At 41.7% G+C, this 16680-nt stretch overlaps 1 protein-coding gene across 1 annotated transcript; it reads left to right on the top strand.

Annotated features, from left to right (window-relative positions):
• The first annotated feature begins 8959 nt into the window (after positions 1 to 8959).
• On the top strand, positions 8960 to 14707 carry dguok (deoxyguanosine kinase). Its single transcript, XM_018752860.2, has 7 exons — positions 8960 to 9422; positions 9976 to 10079; positions 10273 to 10451; positions 11579 to 11726; positions 11871 to 11986; positions 13836 to 13935; positions 14180 to 14707. The coding sequence occupies exons 1-7, from the start codon at positions 9140 to 9142 to the stop codon at positions 14204 to 14206; spliced, it is 957 nt and encodes a 318-aa protein (XP_018608376.2). The 5' UTR covers positions 8960 to 9139; the 3' UTR covers positions 14207 to 14707.
• The last annotated feature ends 1973 nt before the right edge of the window (positions 14708 to 16680 follow it).

Raw genomic sequence — 16680 nt, 5'->3', positions numbered from 1 at the left:
AATCTGATTAAAAGTACATTTTGTTTTCAGTAACCTGTGTATTTTGCATATTTTTACATAATTTTTATTTTGTAATTAATATGTATATCCAACATAAATTTAGTATCTTGCATTGTTAGCTAATTATCTCAGGACATTTCAAGTAGAATTGTTTGTCTTCATTTCAGTACATTGTATTAGGCTTTTATTCCTTTATTTTTGAATATGAACATAATTAAAATTTTAGGTACACTTTAATTCTACAATCAGATACCACACTTTACATAAAATAGCTTAATTTCTATGAATTCAAAAATATGATAGCTGTGGTTTGCCTTTGCTTTAATTTTCCAATTAAATCAAGAATTGAAACCCAACAATTTAAAATAACAAGTTTAAACTCCAGTATTTTATAGATACTTATTATAGACTCACAATATGATACAGTATTCTTAACCTCTTCTTTTTTTTCACTTTTTTGTTGAATTAGAATTGGATTACACATTTGACATTTAGTTTTGTCTGTTAGTACTTTTTTTTTTTTTTAGCCCACAGTATTTTTTAATTTTTTTTTAGATGTACTTGAATCAGAGATGCTGCTCTGTATCCAGCCTGAACGTGTCATTCTTTTAAAAAGTTGTCTCAAGCAGGCTAGAGATGGTGCAGAAGAACACCATTGAAGATGGGCCAAGTTAATCCACTCACTGACAAAGTGTGAGGGTTTTGATTTTTGTCACTCCTTCCAGTAATGAAACATTTCAGGTATTTTGCAGAAGGGGCCTTGAAGAATGAGAATTTTTTTTTTTTTTTTTCTTAATATTGTGAAAGACCTGGGTTTTGTATGCCAGGAGACTGGCTCCTTTTTAACAGCTTAGATATTTTTAGTAAACTGAAAGTTGTTATGCTTGTTGACTTATCTAGTTTATGCTCAATGTAAGGATTTTGCAGTTGTGTCCAAGTTCATGCTGTGCTCTTTTTCTTTTAATGCATCATCTTTGATGGAAAAATATCATTTTGAATGTTAGACAGAAATCTCTTGATTACATATACTGTTTGTTTATAAAACTATTTTTCTGTACATTACCTGTAAAAAAAAAAAAAAAAAAAAAAAAAACTGCCTATGGATGAATTTCTATTGACAAAAATTATACTGGTTCACAGCAGCTGGATTATAAATATAAATAAACATAGCAGATGTACCTATGGAGGTCCTTGAATCTTTTGATTAAAAAATCTGACACTTGGTGGCCATTTAGAGCATGGTGCTTCAACTACCAGATTATCAAATGTAAAATGGTTGGGAGACATTTTTTGAGAAATTCTCTGATTTCAGCACTTACAAGTGAAAAAGGAAAACACAAAATATAATACTATGTATGAAAGGGTGTTTAACAATTATATGAATTTCACAAAAAAAATCTTAAATGTAGTATATGATTTCTTTAAGTGCATAGGAATAGGTTAGACTGTGATGCTTTTTTTTGTTACATTTTTTAATCACACTTTTTAAAACCTGTTCATTTTTTTACAGAACATGACCACAGGTGCATAGGTTACATGAAAAAATGAACCCATCACGGTTGACATTCATTCTCTTTTTCGTTACTTCTAATTTATCATCATGTGAGGTACATATCTCACAGCCAGTGCTCTGTCTTTTAAAGGCTAAAATTGCACTTACTGTATTTAGCAAGACCTGCAAAGCTGGTGGTGGTTTAATGTGTCTTGTGTATTTACAACGTGCTCACCTAACGTATGCCGAAAAACAGCCTCCTGTTATGCACTCTGCTGCAGTCCTGATCACTTTTGATATTGTCTGTTCAAACTTCTGTGTGTGTATGCACAAATTTTAACTACAAGCAAAGTGTATAACTTCTCTTCAGTTTCAGCTACTTAGAGTCCAAGTGTTGGGGGGGTTCAACTTTGTACGACAGCAAGTGCGAGCCCTCCAGTGGACTCTAAGGCCCAATGGAAAGTGCACCAAACATTCACCTGAACACGCAACCAACGAAATACTTTTAAATCCTGGAAATGTGTAATATATAAATATTGTATAATCCTGGGATAACTCATTTTTTTCAATGTTTAAGTCAGCCAACTACCAGGTAACTTTAAAAACCAGCATACCACATAGCCCACCTGTGTTTGGCATTCCATATGTTAAATATTAACCAAATAATGCTTTAACAACGTATGCACGTAAACCATGTCAACTTTTAATGCTCTTTGAGTGCTATTATGTGGAACAATACTACCATTTACTACCTGTCTAGTTCATTAAAATAACCATTTTTATGACTGTAGTGTCTCTGCCACCAAGGGTCAGTAAGATGGTTCATTTTGTACTTTTTTAATATTAAGATTATGTAGTGTTTATGGAAATGAGACCAAATACAAATAAGCATACAATTTAGGAATAAGATACAAAAGTAATTTCAAGCAACAGAACAGCAATAAGTCACAACAATATAGAGGCAGTCAATATACTGAGCAAATGTTTTTTTATTATTAAACAATTCAAACACACACACTACAAGAACATTAATTCAGAACAATCAAACCTAGCCAGGGTAAATAAACAAACTAAATAAATAGAAAACAGATACAAAAAAATACTCCAATAACCAGAGACATTACATCAACACCTTAAAAATATAATAATGTACAGTCTTACTGGCCTTATTATTACTCCTCAATAGTGTTTATGTAGTGCTTAAATTCTTTGAGAAAAATGGAAAATATAGGTTTCTTAGCAAATTTGGACCTGTGTATATAATATTTGGCTAAAATTATTAAATATAAAAATAAAAAATAGAAATTAATAATATATGCCCCTTTCTCTGTACTTCTATCAAAATGTAAGAATCCAAGCAGTACATATTCAAAGTTCTAAGCAAAATCCTTACACAGTTTATAAATAATAAATTGAGACATCTCTCCATAGCTTTTTACCATAATGACAGTGCCAGAAAAGTTGAGGCACAGTCTATACTGTAATGACCCGCGTTACTGTGTTTGAGCGAGAAATGTGTTTATTGTAATTGGTGAGCTTTTGGTGAAGTAGCGGGAATTTTTTTTTTTTTCTTACGGCTCAGAATGGATCACCAGCCTACCAATGGTGTCTGGTTCCACACACTGTCCAATTCGACAGTAAAAAATTTCTCCATTCATCATTTCTGATAATTAAGATCTTTATTCAATAAATAAATTAATCCTAAAAACTGCCATGCCAATAATAAAATTTAAAATAAAACAATAAAAATCAATAAGACCAACAAACAAAGACCACATGGCAGAACCTTTAAACCACTAAAAAGATACCCCAAGGCTTAAAACTATACATAATGAATAATTACAAGGAACTTACCCAGTAACATTCACCACCCAAGAGGGGCGGTCCCCTGGCCTGTTCCCAAAGGTGTTACCATACACCTTACCTACCGTTTTTGGGTGTTTCCCTTTTCACAACACATCTCCCCTATTGATGTTTTAGTGGGATAGGTGAACGATAAAATACATATACAGAATTATAACACAACAAGCACCCACACAACAAACTAATATATACTAAATATAATAAATAAATAAATAATAAATAAATGCATCGGAAGGGCCAACCAAAGACGCACAATGTACTCGTGGGGATGCTCAATCGGAGCTGCCAGTCGGTTACATAACTGGGAGAGGAAGAGACAGTCCAGTTTAAGTGGAATGTCAGGCACATCCCTCCCTCCCTCCTCACGTACTCATACCTGCCCCCCAGATGAGATCGAAAACATCCTCTGTGAGGCCTTTTCGCATCATATGGGGCAAGGGGTACACCTGCGCAAGGTACAGCAAAGTGGGGAGGATGCCCACCTTCAGCGCTAGTGTTTTTCCTATTAAGGAGAGGAACCTTGTCCTCCAAAAACCCATTTTCCGTCTGGCATTGGTCAAACGTTCTTCCCAATTAGCCCTGGCGGCACCTTCTGTAACAAAGTTGACCCTCAACACCTGAGGACCTTCGCATCGGGAAAAACCACCGATGCAGTCTTCTCTGTTTTTCCAGCTGCTGAAGAACTTGACAAGAGGCTTGCTGAGGTTCAGCACCAAGCCTGAGGCACATCTGAACGCCTTAACTAGGCCGAGCGCCCAACTGAGCGACCGATCTGAGCACAGGGACAACGTAGTGTTGTCCGCGTACTGGGCCAGCTTCACCGCCTCACCACCCCCCCAGCAGGAGCAGACCGTCAATCCCCAGGTGGGCGTGGATGGCGACTGCCAGCGGCTCGATGTAAAGAAAATAAAGGAGCGGGGAGAGCGGACAACCCTGCCTCATTCCACTCTACTGGGGCACCCACCCCCCAAGGGAGCAATTGATGGTAACTCAGCTACCTACCTTGGTGTAGAGCACATGCACCCACCTCAGGAAATTAGGGCCAAAGCCCAATCTGCTCAAGGTGTTAACTAGAAAGTGGTGATCCACTCGGTCAGATGCCTTTTCCTGGTTCAAACCGACCAGTGCGAGGAGGATCTTTTGGTCCTCCGCCCAGGCGATCGCGTCCCGAGTCAGGTGCAAATTCCAGAACACAGAACGCCTGGGTACTCCACACACCTGGTCATGATGGACCAGGTCGGCCATTACCTTCCTCAGGCGCTCAGTCAGGACTTTTGCTATGATCTTTGTGTTGATGCAAAGCATCGTAAGGGGTCTCCAGTTGGCAAGATCGGCTTTATCGCCTTTCTTGTGCAACAAGGAGATTACTCCTGTCCTCATGCTCTTGGTAAGCATGCCCCTGCCCAGAACCTCCTCAACATTGCGCGAAAAAACTGGCCCCAAGACATCCCAAAACGTGGAATAAAATTCCACTGGTAAACTGTCGAGGCCGGGAACCTTGCGCCAATTCATCTTACCAAGCGCCTCTGACAGCTCAAGCAAAGCGATGGGACTCTCTAAGCCGCCAAGGACATCCTCGGGAACCCGTGACGTCAAATTATCTATGACACTCCTTTCCGTTACCAGGTCCATTTCTCTGACTTTAAAAAGATTTCTATAAAAACAACATGCAACCTCCAACATCTGGGTGGTGTTGGTGAAGGACTCACCCTGCTGGTTCTGCAGAGAAGTAAACCCTCTCATGTTTCAAGTCTTTCACCTTATTAAAAAAGTAGGAGGTACACTGACTTCTCGTTCTCCTCTACCTCCTTAACTCTGGCGCCAAACAGAAAGACTTCGGCCTGCCACTCATGCAACCGCCTCAAAGTAGCCTTTATCTCCACGGCCCTATCATAATCAAAGGTCCCTCTGTTACTGTGACAAGAATAAATTCTCTGGAGTTCCTCCTTGAGCAAGCTGATATCCTGACGCCCCAAAGCGACATGTCAGATACAATAGTTGATGGTGAGGGCCTTGGCCTTCACCTTGACCCCCTCCCACCAATCAGCCACTAAGGGGTAAAAATCCATGGAATCCTGCCACAACAAAAAATTCTCATAAAAAAGGTCTCTATACTCCTTTTCTTGGAGGACTTCAATATTCATCTTCCAGTAGCCCTGGCCATGGGTCGGGGACAAGATGGAAATCATGGCCTCAACCATCATATGGTCCGTAAGCAACTTGGCTGCTAAGAGAACCTTCTTAAAAGTAACGGAGGGCAATGCTAAAATGTAATCTAAACGACTACAGGCACCGCGGCTGTGGCGCCAGGTAATGGCAGACTGGTGGGGTTGCATTTTCTAAAACTGTCAGTGAGGTTAAAACTGCTAATAAAGTTTTTAAAATGTTTAATACTAGCATCATCCTTGCCCTCAAGAAAAATGTTGAAGTCTCCTCCTATTATTAGATGTCTAACAGTCACACAATGAGGGACCAACTTGTCAAACAGAGCGATGCGGGACTTGACCTTCACCAGAGCGTAGACACACAGAACATGTATGTGCAAACTTCTCCACATGATGTCCACCCCCAACACTTGGCCGGCATGAACGATGAAAGGCCTTACCTTCTCAAAGGCGCGGTCCCCAAAAAGTATTGCCACGCCTGTAGAGTGGATGCCATCTACGCTCCAGTAGGACTCACCCTTCCTCCACTCTTGAGAGAAGAGAGTCACGTCCCACTGGTCCCGGAGGTGGACTTCCTGCTAAAAACACAGGTTGAAGGCACAGGACTCAAACTAGTTAAACAAAGCAGTTCTTTTTACTTTATTTTTAAGCCCCCTGACGTTAAGAGTTAAAATTTTAAAATCAGCCATTGGGGTATGTTGTTAAAAAACTAAATAAAAACAAGAAAAAAACTAAAATAAGATAAAACCTCCTCCACAGAGGACACCACTGCCGCTGCCCTGCTAGAGTCCCCGTCTGGCAGATACGCCTCTGAGTTTGGCGTCGCCCGTCCTCCCTCGTACGACGACCGCCGGCTCAGCGACGTTGACGGGGAACTGCGCAGGGCCCACATGGCATCTATTTCCTCTGGGGAGGAGGGATGCTCTCGGCCTTCTTCTGAAGGGGGTCTAGCCGGCAACAGGCCCCCCTCTGATGCCACAGCCTCCCTTCCAGACTTTTTCTTCTTCTTTTTCTTTGGTGTTGAATCTTCTTTTTTCCGCTTCAGAATCTCTGACAGGGTAGGGGCAGGGCTTGCTCCCAGGATCTCTTCGGCTTTGCCAAGGGCTTCTCCGGCCCCCGCCACCCTTTACACCTCTGTCTCCATCCCATCGATTTTATCTTAGACCAATGTTAATGCCTGAAGACCCTCCTCTGCAGATACCCCAGTTCCAGACAGGGCATCTGTGTATGAGAGCCCATACTGCAGGCAGAGACGGGCCAGATGGTCTTCACTACTGCAAATATTGCAGCGGCGGGGGCCCTTGCAATCTGTGGTGAAATGTCCGGTCTCCAAGCTGTTCCTACATTTCATATTCTTACACACTTCTGCTGTATGCCCCTGAACCTGGTACAGCCTGCAGAAGGGAGGCTGCTGGGGGTAAAAGAGATAAGCCTTACTATTCTGTATATTAAAGTATGCTGGGGGATGATAGAGCCCGTCAGAGGCCACAGGCACAGACGCGCCTGAAACTGCCTGTGCCCGTTCGATATGCCAAACTCATCCTGGATATTCCTGTGGCCAGGTAGGAGGTTGACGTGGCGCTGGAAAAACGCACAGACGGCCTCGGCAGGGACAAAGGAGTTGAAAACGTGAACGGTGATTATCCTTCTATCCGTCCATCAATCTTATATTGCTTCAACCCCCTGTCCTTCTCCTTCTTACAGATTTCTACCATTTTCTGACAGGTTTCATCAGCGAGAACAGTGACGTCGACAAACCGCTGGGGTCCATTCCTTTGAATACAAACAACTTGTGCGGCGGCCAGTCCCAACTTTCTGAAGATAACTTCCCTGATGAATCCAACACAATCCGGGAAGTCCTCCGCTGCCTCTGTGTTTCGCCACCTGAAGCAAGTGGTGTGCTTCCTCCTAGGAGCCATATTACTAGTAGACTGTTCCTCCTCCTTGAAGATCCTTGAGGGGCAGCAGGGCTCTTCTTGGGCCTGGCCGCCTCTTCTGAAGGCAAGGCCGTTGTCACTTCCACCCTTGCAGTTGTCATCTTCTCCTTCATCTACTCCGCCACAATGTTCGGGTTTGCCGCTGCCACCACCTCCATCGCCAATCCTCCGCCAGCTGGCGTCGGCGTTGTGGCTCACTCGACGAGGGGCACTGACGTCCCTGGTGGTCCTTCTTCTTGAGGGAGCTCTTCCGGGTGGATACTTCTCAGGGAGAGCAGCACAATGCTACTTCCCTGGAGGAGACAGCCTCACCTGCCCCCCAATGATTGTCTTCGTCCTTACTGTTCATGCTGCCGTCTTCTCCACCGAGGCCATCGTTGTCTTCTCTCTGGCTGCAAGCATCACCGTCGTCGACCTCCTTGCCAATGTATACGATGGCTTCATCCCCTGGTGCAACCCAGGGCGGGTTGAAAATGCTGTAAAAAGCCCTTGAAAGGGCTATGCTGTAAAAACGCTGCTTTACGGCCCCTGATGACAAAACCGTGGTACTGCACTTGATCTTAGCTAAAAAGCCAAGAAGCGAACGTACGGGGAATATAAGGGGGTGATTGCGTCTGCCATGGAGAGAAAGAAGAGAGTGCCTGGAGGCGCTAAGCATGCTGGGAAGGCTGGCTAGATGCGTAGGTCCCGGAGGAAACGGGGTCCTCAGACCGAGAGCATTATTTCCCTGTGTGCCGGTGTTCGAAAAAACGTTTGAGATGAATGCTGCCTCTGCGTCTTTCATTGCCTCATCCAAACCCACGGTGCTACGCGCCACAATACTGAGAGCAAATGTAAATGCTCTTAAAGTGTTACAGTAATTACCGGAAGTGGTCATACAACCTCATCTAAATTCCAAAAACGTGAGCAAATTTTCCAGAGTTGGTAGAAGTTATCCTAAATATTGAGTCTTAACATTTTACTTTGCTTCTTGTCGTCATCCACCTATTAATCAAGATAGCTTATAGTGTGTACCTAAATGAAAGTCTACAAATCAGATCTTTCCAACAGTTGAAAGAATGTCGCTCCAGTAAGATCATATATCCCCGTTAGTCAAGTCGCTTTACTGTCATTTCAACTATATACATCTGAAACAGTACAGTGATAGCGAAACGAAACGTTCCCTCAGAACCATGCCGACTAGAATAATTAAACAGGACAGTTTCAGCAACGACCAGTACGCATGTTCCAGTGTAGAGTAGGGTGCAAAAATATATTTCAATATAATAATAAATGCTGTAAACGTAAAATACAAGTTAGAAAGAAAGAAAAAACGAATGTAACAGTGGCCCCATACGCTTACACGTATTTTTGCCTTTAAGTTAAAGCGCCCAGATCGCACTAAGTAACAGAGCTCTATTAAAAACCCGGAAGCAAAAAGTGTTACGCCTCATTAGGATAACAACATCCGGGTAGCGCACGCATAAGTGCTTGTTTTTTTTTTGAATAATTGACATAAAGCAGAAGAAAGAAGAGGGAAAGCGTTATTTGCAAAAACAGATATATGTGGTTTATGTTACTTCGCTTGATCTGTATTATTATGTCCAGCAGCATGTCTGTAGTAAATGCTGCTCCCAGCGCGTAGGGCTAGTCCCGCGCTGGGGTGCTGAGTGTGTGCCTCCAGCGGTCGCTTCCGGGGGACCATGGCTCTTTCGCTCCTCTCTAGCTCGACGCGAACCTGTATGCGTTTAAATTCATATTTACATAAAGGCGAACTGACGGTTCTCATATCGTTGCCTCGCACCGCGAGCAACAAAGAGTGGAGAAATACTGGACGCAGGGCTGTGTGTGGCACCGGGCGAGTCCATGCTACCGCGCAGATGAACGAGTCCACGTTGAAGGGGACGCGCAAGCGCCGCGCGCACGCGCCTCCAGTGGGGAATGAGCTCGAGCGCCTCAGGAGGGTTTCAATTGAGGGCAACATTGGTAAGTCATCAGGGATCGACAGCGTCCGAAGTCCCTCAAGTTTGCTGTACTCATATTTATATTGTTTCAATAAATTCAAGTCGAGAACACTGAATGAATGATTTTAATCCCACTCCTGCTACAGTAAGCAAGGTACCTAAACTGAAGTGATGCAGTTGTATGGGTAAATCAGTAAGTTATAGTAAGTAGCCTAGTGAACAAATAACTGTGTAATTCAAAGTGACCTATATTAATTTTGGGTAGCAGGTAGCATAGTCATTAGAGTTGCAGTAAAAATTGCTCTAGACAAAATGACACATCTGTATACCTGAGTAAATTATTGTTAAACAGCTGAACTTTGTAAGTGGCCTTGGAAAAAAAAAAAATCAGATAAATAAACACAAACAGCCACATTCACTTTGCTTGTCTAAGTCATCTAAATAGACGTAAATGTAGTTGGAAAAGGATCCTCGATCTGCTATATCATGTTTTTAACATTGCCCATTTGTCTCTAAAAGGATTACCTTTGTGCTTTAAATGATATTTTTTGTGTCTGTGTTGGTATACCCCTCAGCGGTAGGAAAATCAACCTTTGCAAAACTCCTGCATTCTGTCAACAAGGACTGGGATGTTGTTCCTGAGCCTGTCGGCAAGTGGCAGAATGTCGGCACATCAGAAGTATTGTTTTATTCTTTTACTCGCTAGTTCAGTTTCTACATTATTTTGATATCTGACTCTTAATGCCTATTAAATCTTATACCCTTGTAACTGTATTTCTAGTTCTGTCTAGTTCCTTTTTAAATTTGTGAAACTCTTCTCAGCAACTTTAGAGCTCACTCTTCTGCATGTCCCACTGTTTCCATGTTTCTAGAAAACCGCCAGCAACCTGTTGGATATGATGTATCGGGACCCGCAGCGCTGGTCCTACACCTTCCAGACCTTTTCCTGCATGAGCCGAATGCACACGCAGCTGCAGCCACCTGCCACCCACCTTTTAGGATCAGGTGGCACACCTGTGCAGGTTTTTGAGCGCTCTGTGTACAGTGATAGGTGAGGGCCATAACCACACTAAATATATATGCAATACTATTTTCACATCATTCACAGTTTTTCCCCTCCAGAGTGACTTAAGATGTTAAGCTGCTTATGATTACCTACCCATTTACATAGCTGGCTAGCTTTTGTTAGAGCAATTCAGGGTAAATACCTTGACCAAGGGTACTGCAGCAGGTGATGGAATTCAAACCTGGGACTTTGAGTGGAAGGCACCATCTTTGACCACTTCACCACTTGGTGAACCTCTAAATAATTTAGACAAGGAGTGGCATTTTCAACGCAGAGCACTAGATTAGTGCACCCAGTTTGTCTTTTTGGCTCATATCATACAAAGTAGCTAGTTTCCTGAAATCTATCCTTAGCATGCCTCTGTGGCATTGTTTTTGTGCTTGCTTTGTCCTACCGCACACACTTAAAATAGTTGCCTATTGTACTTTTAATATAGTTTTTAAACATATAGCTAATATACAGGGCTAGATAAAATAATAGAAGTACTACATGAAAAGAAGCTCACCAGAGAAGTATAATTACAATAGCAGCTGCAAAGGTGAGTCAGTTTAGGTTGACTGCCAGTCAGCACTGTATGTCAGCTATGAAAGAGGTCTGACAATTAGCACTTTGAACAACACTTTGGGGGAGAAAGACTTTGGATGGGCTTTGGGTGAACTGAAATTTTTCACTGTAAGAAATAATGGATTAATCAAATTTATTTGGTCATTTTTTTCATGACTGAATTGTGACAGGTTAAAGGGAGATATATGCACTTGTAAGTGTACTTGTGGAAAGTGCTTTTGTTGAAAGCTAAATGAGTTAATAGGGAAGCTGTGTCACTTTTAAAAGTAACTTTTGGACTACATTGTTTTTTTTCCCCCAGGAATTTATATATGTGCATATTTTTTTGTTTTCATATTATAAAAACTTGTGTATTCATATGTTTGCACATATTTTAAATATGTACATGTACAGTATACAAAATGTCTGAAAGGACAGATTTTCAGAGCAATGGATACTGCCCTGTGGACTGTACTTGTGTTACCAGATTATTGTTTTAGTTTCCATGTCCTTCCTAATCCCTGTTACTGTTCCTGTCCCTCTCCCTGACCTGGAACACCTCTGTACAGGTACATCTTTGCCCTGACCTTGTTTGAGTTGGGAAGTATAAATGCCACAGAGTGGGCTGTGTACCAGAGTTGGCACTCCTTCCTTCTGGAGCAGTTTGGTCAGCGTCTGGAGCTGGAGGGCATTATCTATCTGAAGGCTCCACCGCAGGTGTCTGCCACCCACTCCTACATCAGCGCTTTCATGGGTGTTTCACACAGAACACATCAATTTCTTTAACCTAATGACATGTGACTAGTTTCTACCCAGAGAAAGTATTTTAAATGGCAGTACCTGTGTGTCTGTGTGACACAGATATGTCTGGAGCGCCTGAAACGACGGGACCGAGATGAGGAGAAGGGGGTGAAACTAGACTACTTGGAGAAGCTCCATGATCAGCACGAGAACTGGCTAGTCAACAAGAGCACAGAGTGAGGGACTTGGCTTGTCTGTCTTTCTGTGTGTTTGTGCACAAAATTGCAGAAACATTTTGAGTTTCCCATAACTTCGTTGAAGTATAGTAAGTTTAATAATTAAAGACAAGCACTATTATGCTCATGATTGCTGGAATAAGGTACACCCCAACCATAGTACCATCAAGCTGTTGTATAAATGTGTAACATCACTTTTGCTCAGTGGTGGCAATACTTTTGCTACTGTGTTCCAGGTAAGTTAAAGGGGTCCAGTCAAGATCTGTGGGGTCACAGGTTAAGTTGGTATAAATGACCAAGAAACCTGGTCAATTTTTCCTACACAACCAGTGACATGAACTTTACTAAATGGTGGGATATATCAAAAATTTGTGCAACTTAGACCATGATTGAACACCTTTACTCTAGGATATTTTTATTACCGTAAAATCCCTATTTAATGCCCCCACCAATTTTTGAAAATACCTGATATTTTTTTTGAGTAATCAGAAAAGAATAAAAAAAACTTACTAGTACCAAGTTTTAAATCCCATTCGCTACTGTAGTTCGTAACATGAAACAATCCACAAACACATTAGTAACTATGTGAACACGTCAAACTTCCGTGAAAAACACTGACAACTGTTAAACTGTATAAACACATTTACACACGGTAAACAACAAAGATAATCCATTGGTTTATTAATATCTGGGACTATCGTAATCCAACGCCTCCCCGACGTCTCTCACATGCAAGTGGTGAGGTTCAGAGTCCGAAATTTCACACCCAGCAAGGTCAGTACTACCCCTGGCAACATTCTCAAGCACATTTTCACTCACATGAAGTTCATCTGGGTAAAAACCATCAAAGTCCTCCGCCAATTCTTCACTTCTGTTCTCTGAAAGTTGTCCGAGCAAGTGGTCCTCTGACCCATCCATGGCTGTTGTTATCCCGCACTTTTTGAAAGACTTACAAATCACATCTGGGATAATTGCAGCCCAGGGCACTTTGATCCACTGCAAAATCAACAATTTAGGCAGCGGCTTTCTGTTGCCCTGAGGAGTTTTGTCTACTGTCCCAGAAAACAACCATTCGTCGTACAACTCAGCCAGTTTAACTTTGAACGGTTTATTCCAAGATATGTCTGCCGGTTGAAGACGCGAGGTACATCCACCTGGGATAACACACGTCTGTATTGCATGTCTTGTGGACGTAATTTTTCACGCGTGGAGTAAGATGGGCCCTAAAAGCATCCCATATCAGTAAGCGTTTGCTAATGTTGTTGCGGCCCCACAACTTCTGCAGCCAAAACAAAATTCTTTCTTCGTTGGCCCATGATTTCTGCCTGTTCCTGCACACGTACACAATAACGCCTCTTGGAATGTCGGTTTTTGGCAAAGGTGTCACTCCCGTCAGATGTATTACAGGTGCCATCTTCGTACCATCTGCATAAGCCCCCAGTGTAGCTTTCAGCTTCTGTTTCTCTCGGCCCGTGGATGTTACAGACATTTCAGACTGTCCCTTAATTTCATAAGTGGCCTTTTCAGGCATTTATAGGTAGACTGGTGTTTTGTCCATATTTCCTACCATTGTATTGTCATATTCCCGTAATCTCTGCGTGCGTATCACAAAGTGTAGTAATTGTTCCATCAAACCATCGGTGATTTTGACTGATTTCTGTGATATATGTGTTGTCTGACGAAATGAAATATTGTGACTACGTTTATTTGTTATGAGCTTTTTTCTGACTTTGCCACATTTACCACTGTAACTACCTACTAAACATTTTATAATGAGGTGATTGCTCACACAGGAGAAATATGTTTCCAAGGATAGTATTTTTCCTAATGTTTTTTTTCCTTATACTAGGCTACACTTTGAGCAGCTGAAGCAGGTTCCTGTACTTGTGCTGGATACCTCTGGGAACTTTGAGGAGGACGAGAAGGTTAAAAATAATCTTATCTCACAGGTAGTTACTCTTGAATACACTTCTACTGGGCTTGTGAGGTGGGCCGTTGTACATTTCCTAGAGTTTCTTGTAGCGCCTGTTTAAGATATGAAGTTCAAACTCCTAACACAAGATGGCGCTGTTGTCTGAAGTCATGTTATTCTCTAACATGCTAAAAAAATGTCTCGTATGTTTCACTTTTTCTAAATTTATGATTTTACAATAAATTAGTTGGTTGTTTGACATTTCTGCATGTCCCTACCAGGTTAGGGAGTTCTTCAGCATGTTGTAAAGAAGAGCACTTGGAGCAAGCAAGGGAGCACATTTAACAAATTACACAAACAAGCAGAGATTTTGTCAGTGTACTGTACTGTTAAATGAGTGTTGATATTCCTGACATTCTCTTAGACTGGTTAAAATAAAACTTTTGTATTGTGTCTGAACAGTATTTGACAAGTTGTGAAGTGAGCCATAAAGCTGTGTTACAGTTGTTCTTTGTTTGGTAGCCAGTAAAGAACTGTCACAGAACAAACTGGGAGTGTACCATACAGTAGTTAGACTATAAATTTTACTAGTTATTTTATATTTAAATAAAGTTTGATTATTTTTTGAATGTTTTCTATTTTTGTCTGAGAAGCCAACATATTGGATGTATGAAGGTTTTAGACCAAGTGGACTGTGATGTTATTTGTATAACTGAATAATTGTAATTGTCTGTGTTTTGAAATTTATGATGAGACAGCTGGAAGTTTACCTGAGCTAAACTGGTGTCTAGTAGAAAATAATAAAGTTATCTGGCACCGTAATGGTACAGAACCTGTTTTTTTGGTAATGTACACATCTCTATAGGATAACCATCTAGGGATCCAAAAAGGATCTTGCTGCTTCCTGGAGTTGAAATGGTTACTTGTAAATGTCTTACATGGTTCTTTGAAGCAATTTTAGCACTGAACAGATGTTCACAGACATTTTACAAATACACAATGAAATATTTTCTTCTGATGAAATTAACTCATTGTATGTTTTGGAAAAAGCCTAAATACATTGGGCACAATTTTCCCAGTGTCTTGATGACTTATGCTGCATTTTCTTAGCCTACTGCAAGCAACAAAAGCAGATGATATTAATGCATCAAATGCTGATGGAATATGTATAGTGATGGTGAAAAATTCCTCATTTTCTGGAATGAGGAAAACTATAATTATAGAGTCCGCACTTTCACGAAAAGTTGTTCAATCGTTTTAGCCCCAAGACCAACACTTTTTAGTTGTATTTTTACTCAGTTAGGTCCAGGTGGAACAGTGCCTGATCTGGTCACCTTAAAAAAAGCCCTTAATTCAAACTGCAGTTCACCACACGACAAAGGCCACACTTGGTCCTTTTCTGAGCATTCCATAATTCCTTGAGTGTTTCTAGAAGGACACTCTCAAAACAGACTAGGGAATGGATCCTAGTGCTGCATTTTGTTCAGGGCCAAATCAAGCTCTGTCGTTAGGAAGAAGCTGGTCAGGACCAATGAAGTCGTCATAGGTGTTGTCTGGATTGTGGTCAGGTACGTTCAGGGTCAGAATTACAGTAGCAGATATAAGACGTGGTTTTGGGATAAGGAGGGTCTATGCCAGGCAGGAATTCCCAGGGTCCGTACTGGAGCGTGGTGGAGGACGAAGCAAGGATTATATTTAAGTCTTAAAAGAAGAGTAAGTGCAAAGTATAGGGGCAGCACAGCGCCTGGGTGGTGTGAGAGAACGTGGGTTTGATCCCCACTCACTTCGTGTGGAGTTTGCATGTTCTCCCTGTGTCTGCAGGGGTTTTCTCAGGGTGCTCTGGTTTCTTCCCACAGTCCAAAGACAAGCTGTTCCAGTTCCCCCATGGTGTGTGGGTATCAGAGAGTGTGTTTCACTGACATATGGATGGGTAACCCCTTGTAAGTAGCGTATCTAGCAGTATAAGTCACCTTGGTGAATAAGCTGTGTAGGCTAGTAACACTACCTAGAGTCATGTGAGAAAGAAAGTACACCCTCTTTGAATTCTATGGTTTTACATATCAGGACATTAGAAAAAGTCATCTGGTCCTTAGCAGGTCTTAAGTAAATACAACCTCAGATGAACAACACATGACATATTACACTATGTCATGATTTATTTAATCAAAATAAAGCCAAAATGAAGAAGCCATGTGTGGAAAAACGAAGTACACCTTAGGATTTAAGAGCTTGTAGAACCACCTTTAGCAGCAATAACTTGAAGTTTTCTGTATGACTATCAGTCTCGCACATCATTGTGGAGGAATTTTGGCCCACTCTTTACAGCGTTGCTTCAGTTCATTGAAGTTTGTAGGCATTTGTTTATGCACAGCTCTCTTAAGGTCCCACCACAACACTTCAATCGGGTGGAGGTCTGGACTTTGACTGGGCCATTGCAACACCTTGATTCTTTTTTTTTTTTCAGCCATTCTGTTGTAGATTTCCTGTTGCGCTTCGGATTATTGTCCTGTTGCGTGATCCCATTTCAGCCAAGCTTTAGCTGTCGGACAGATGGCCTCACATTTGACTGGAATACTTTGGTATACAGAAGAGTTCATGGTTGACTCAGTGACTGCAAGGTGCCCAGGTTCTGTGGCTACAAAACAAGCCCAAATCATCACCCCTCCACCACCATGCTTGACAGTTGGTATGAGGCATTTGTGCTGATATGCTGCATTTGGTTTTCACCAAACATCTCCACTTTGGTCTGTCCCAAGGACATTGTTCCAGAAGTCTTGTGGTT

The sequence above is a fragment of the Scleropages formosus genome, chromosome 1 (genome assembly GCF_900964775.1).
Source record: "Scleropages formosus chromosome 1, fSclFor1.1, whole genome shotgun sequence".
NCBI classification, from domain to species: domain Eukaryota; kingdom Metazoa; phylum Chordata; class Actinopteri; order Osteoglossiformes; family Osteoglossidae; genus Scleropages; species Scleropages formosus.
The sequence above is the reverse complement of the archived record's forward strand: the minus strand, read 5'-3'. Positions and strand labels throughout refer to the sequence as shown.

Excerpts from the sequence above, each read along its gene's own strand:
- dguok (XM_018752860.2), top strand. The coding sequence starts at position 9,140 with ATGGCTCTTTCGCTCCTCTCTAGCTCGACGCGAACCTGTATGCGTTTA. Across the intron at positions 11,987-13,835 it reads CTAGTCAACAAGAGCACAGA|GCTACACTTTGAGCAGCTGA; the intron begins GTGAGGGACTTG and ends TCCTTATACTAG. Across the intron at positions 13,936-14,179 it reads AAAATAATCTTATCTCACAG|GTTAGGGAGTTCTTCAGCAT; the intron begins GTAGTTACTCTT and ends TGTCCCTACCAG.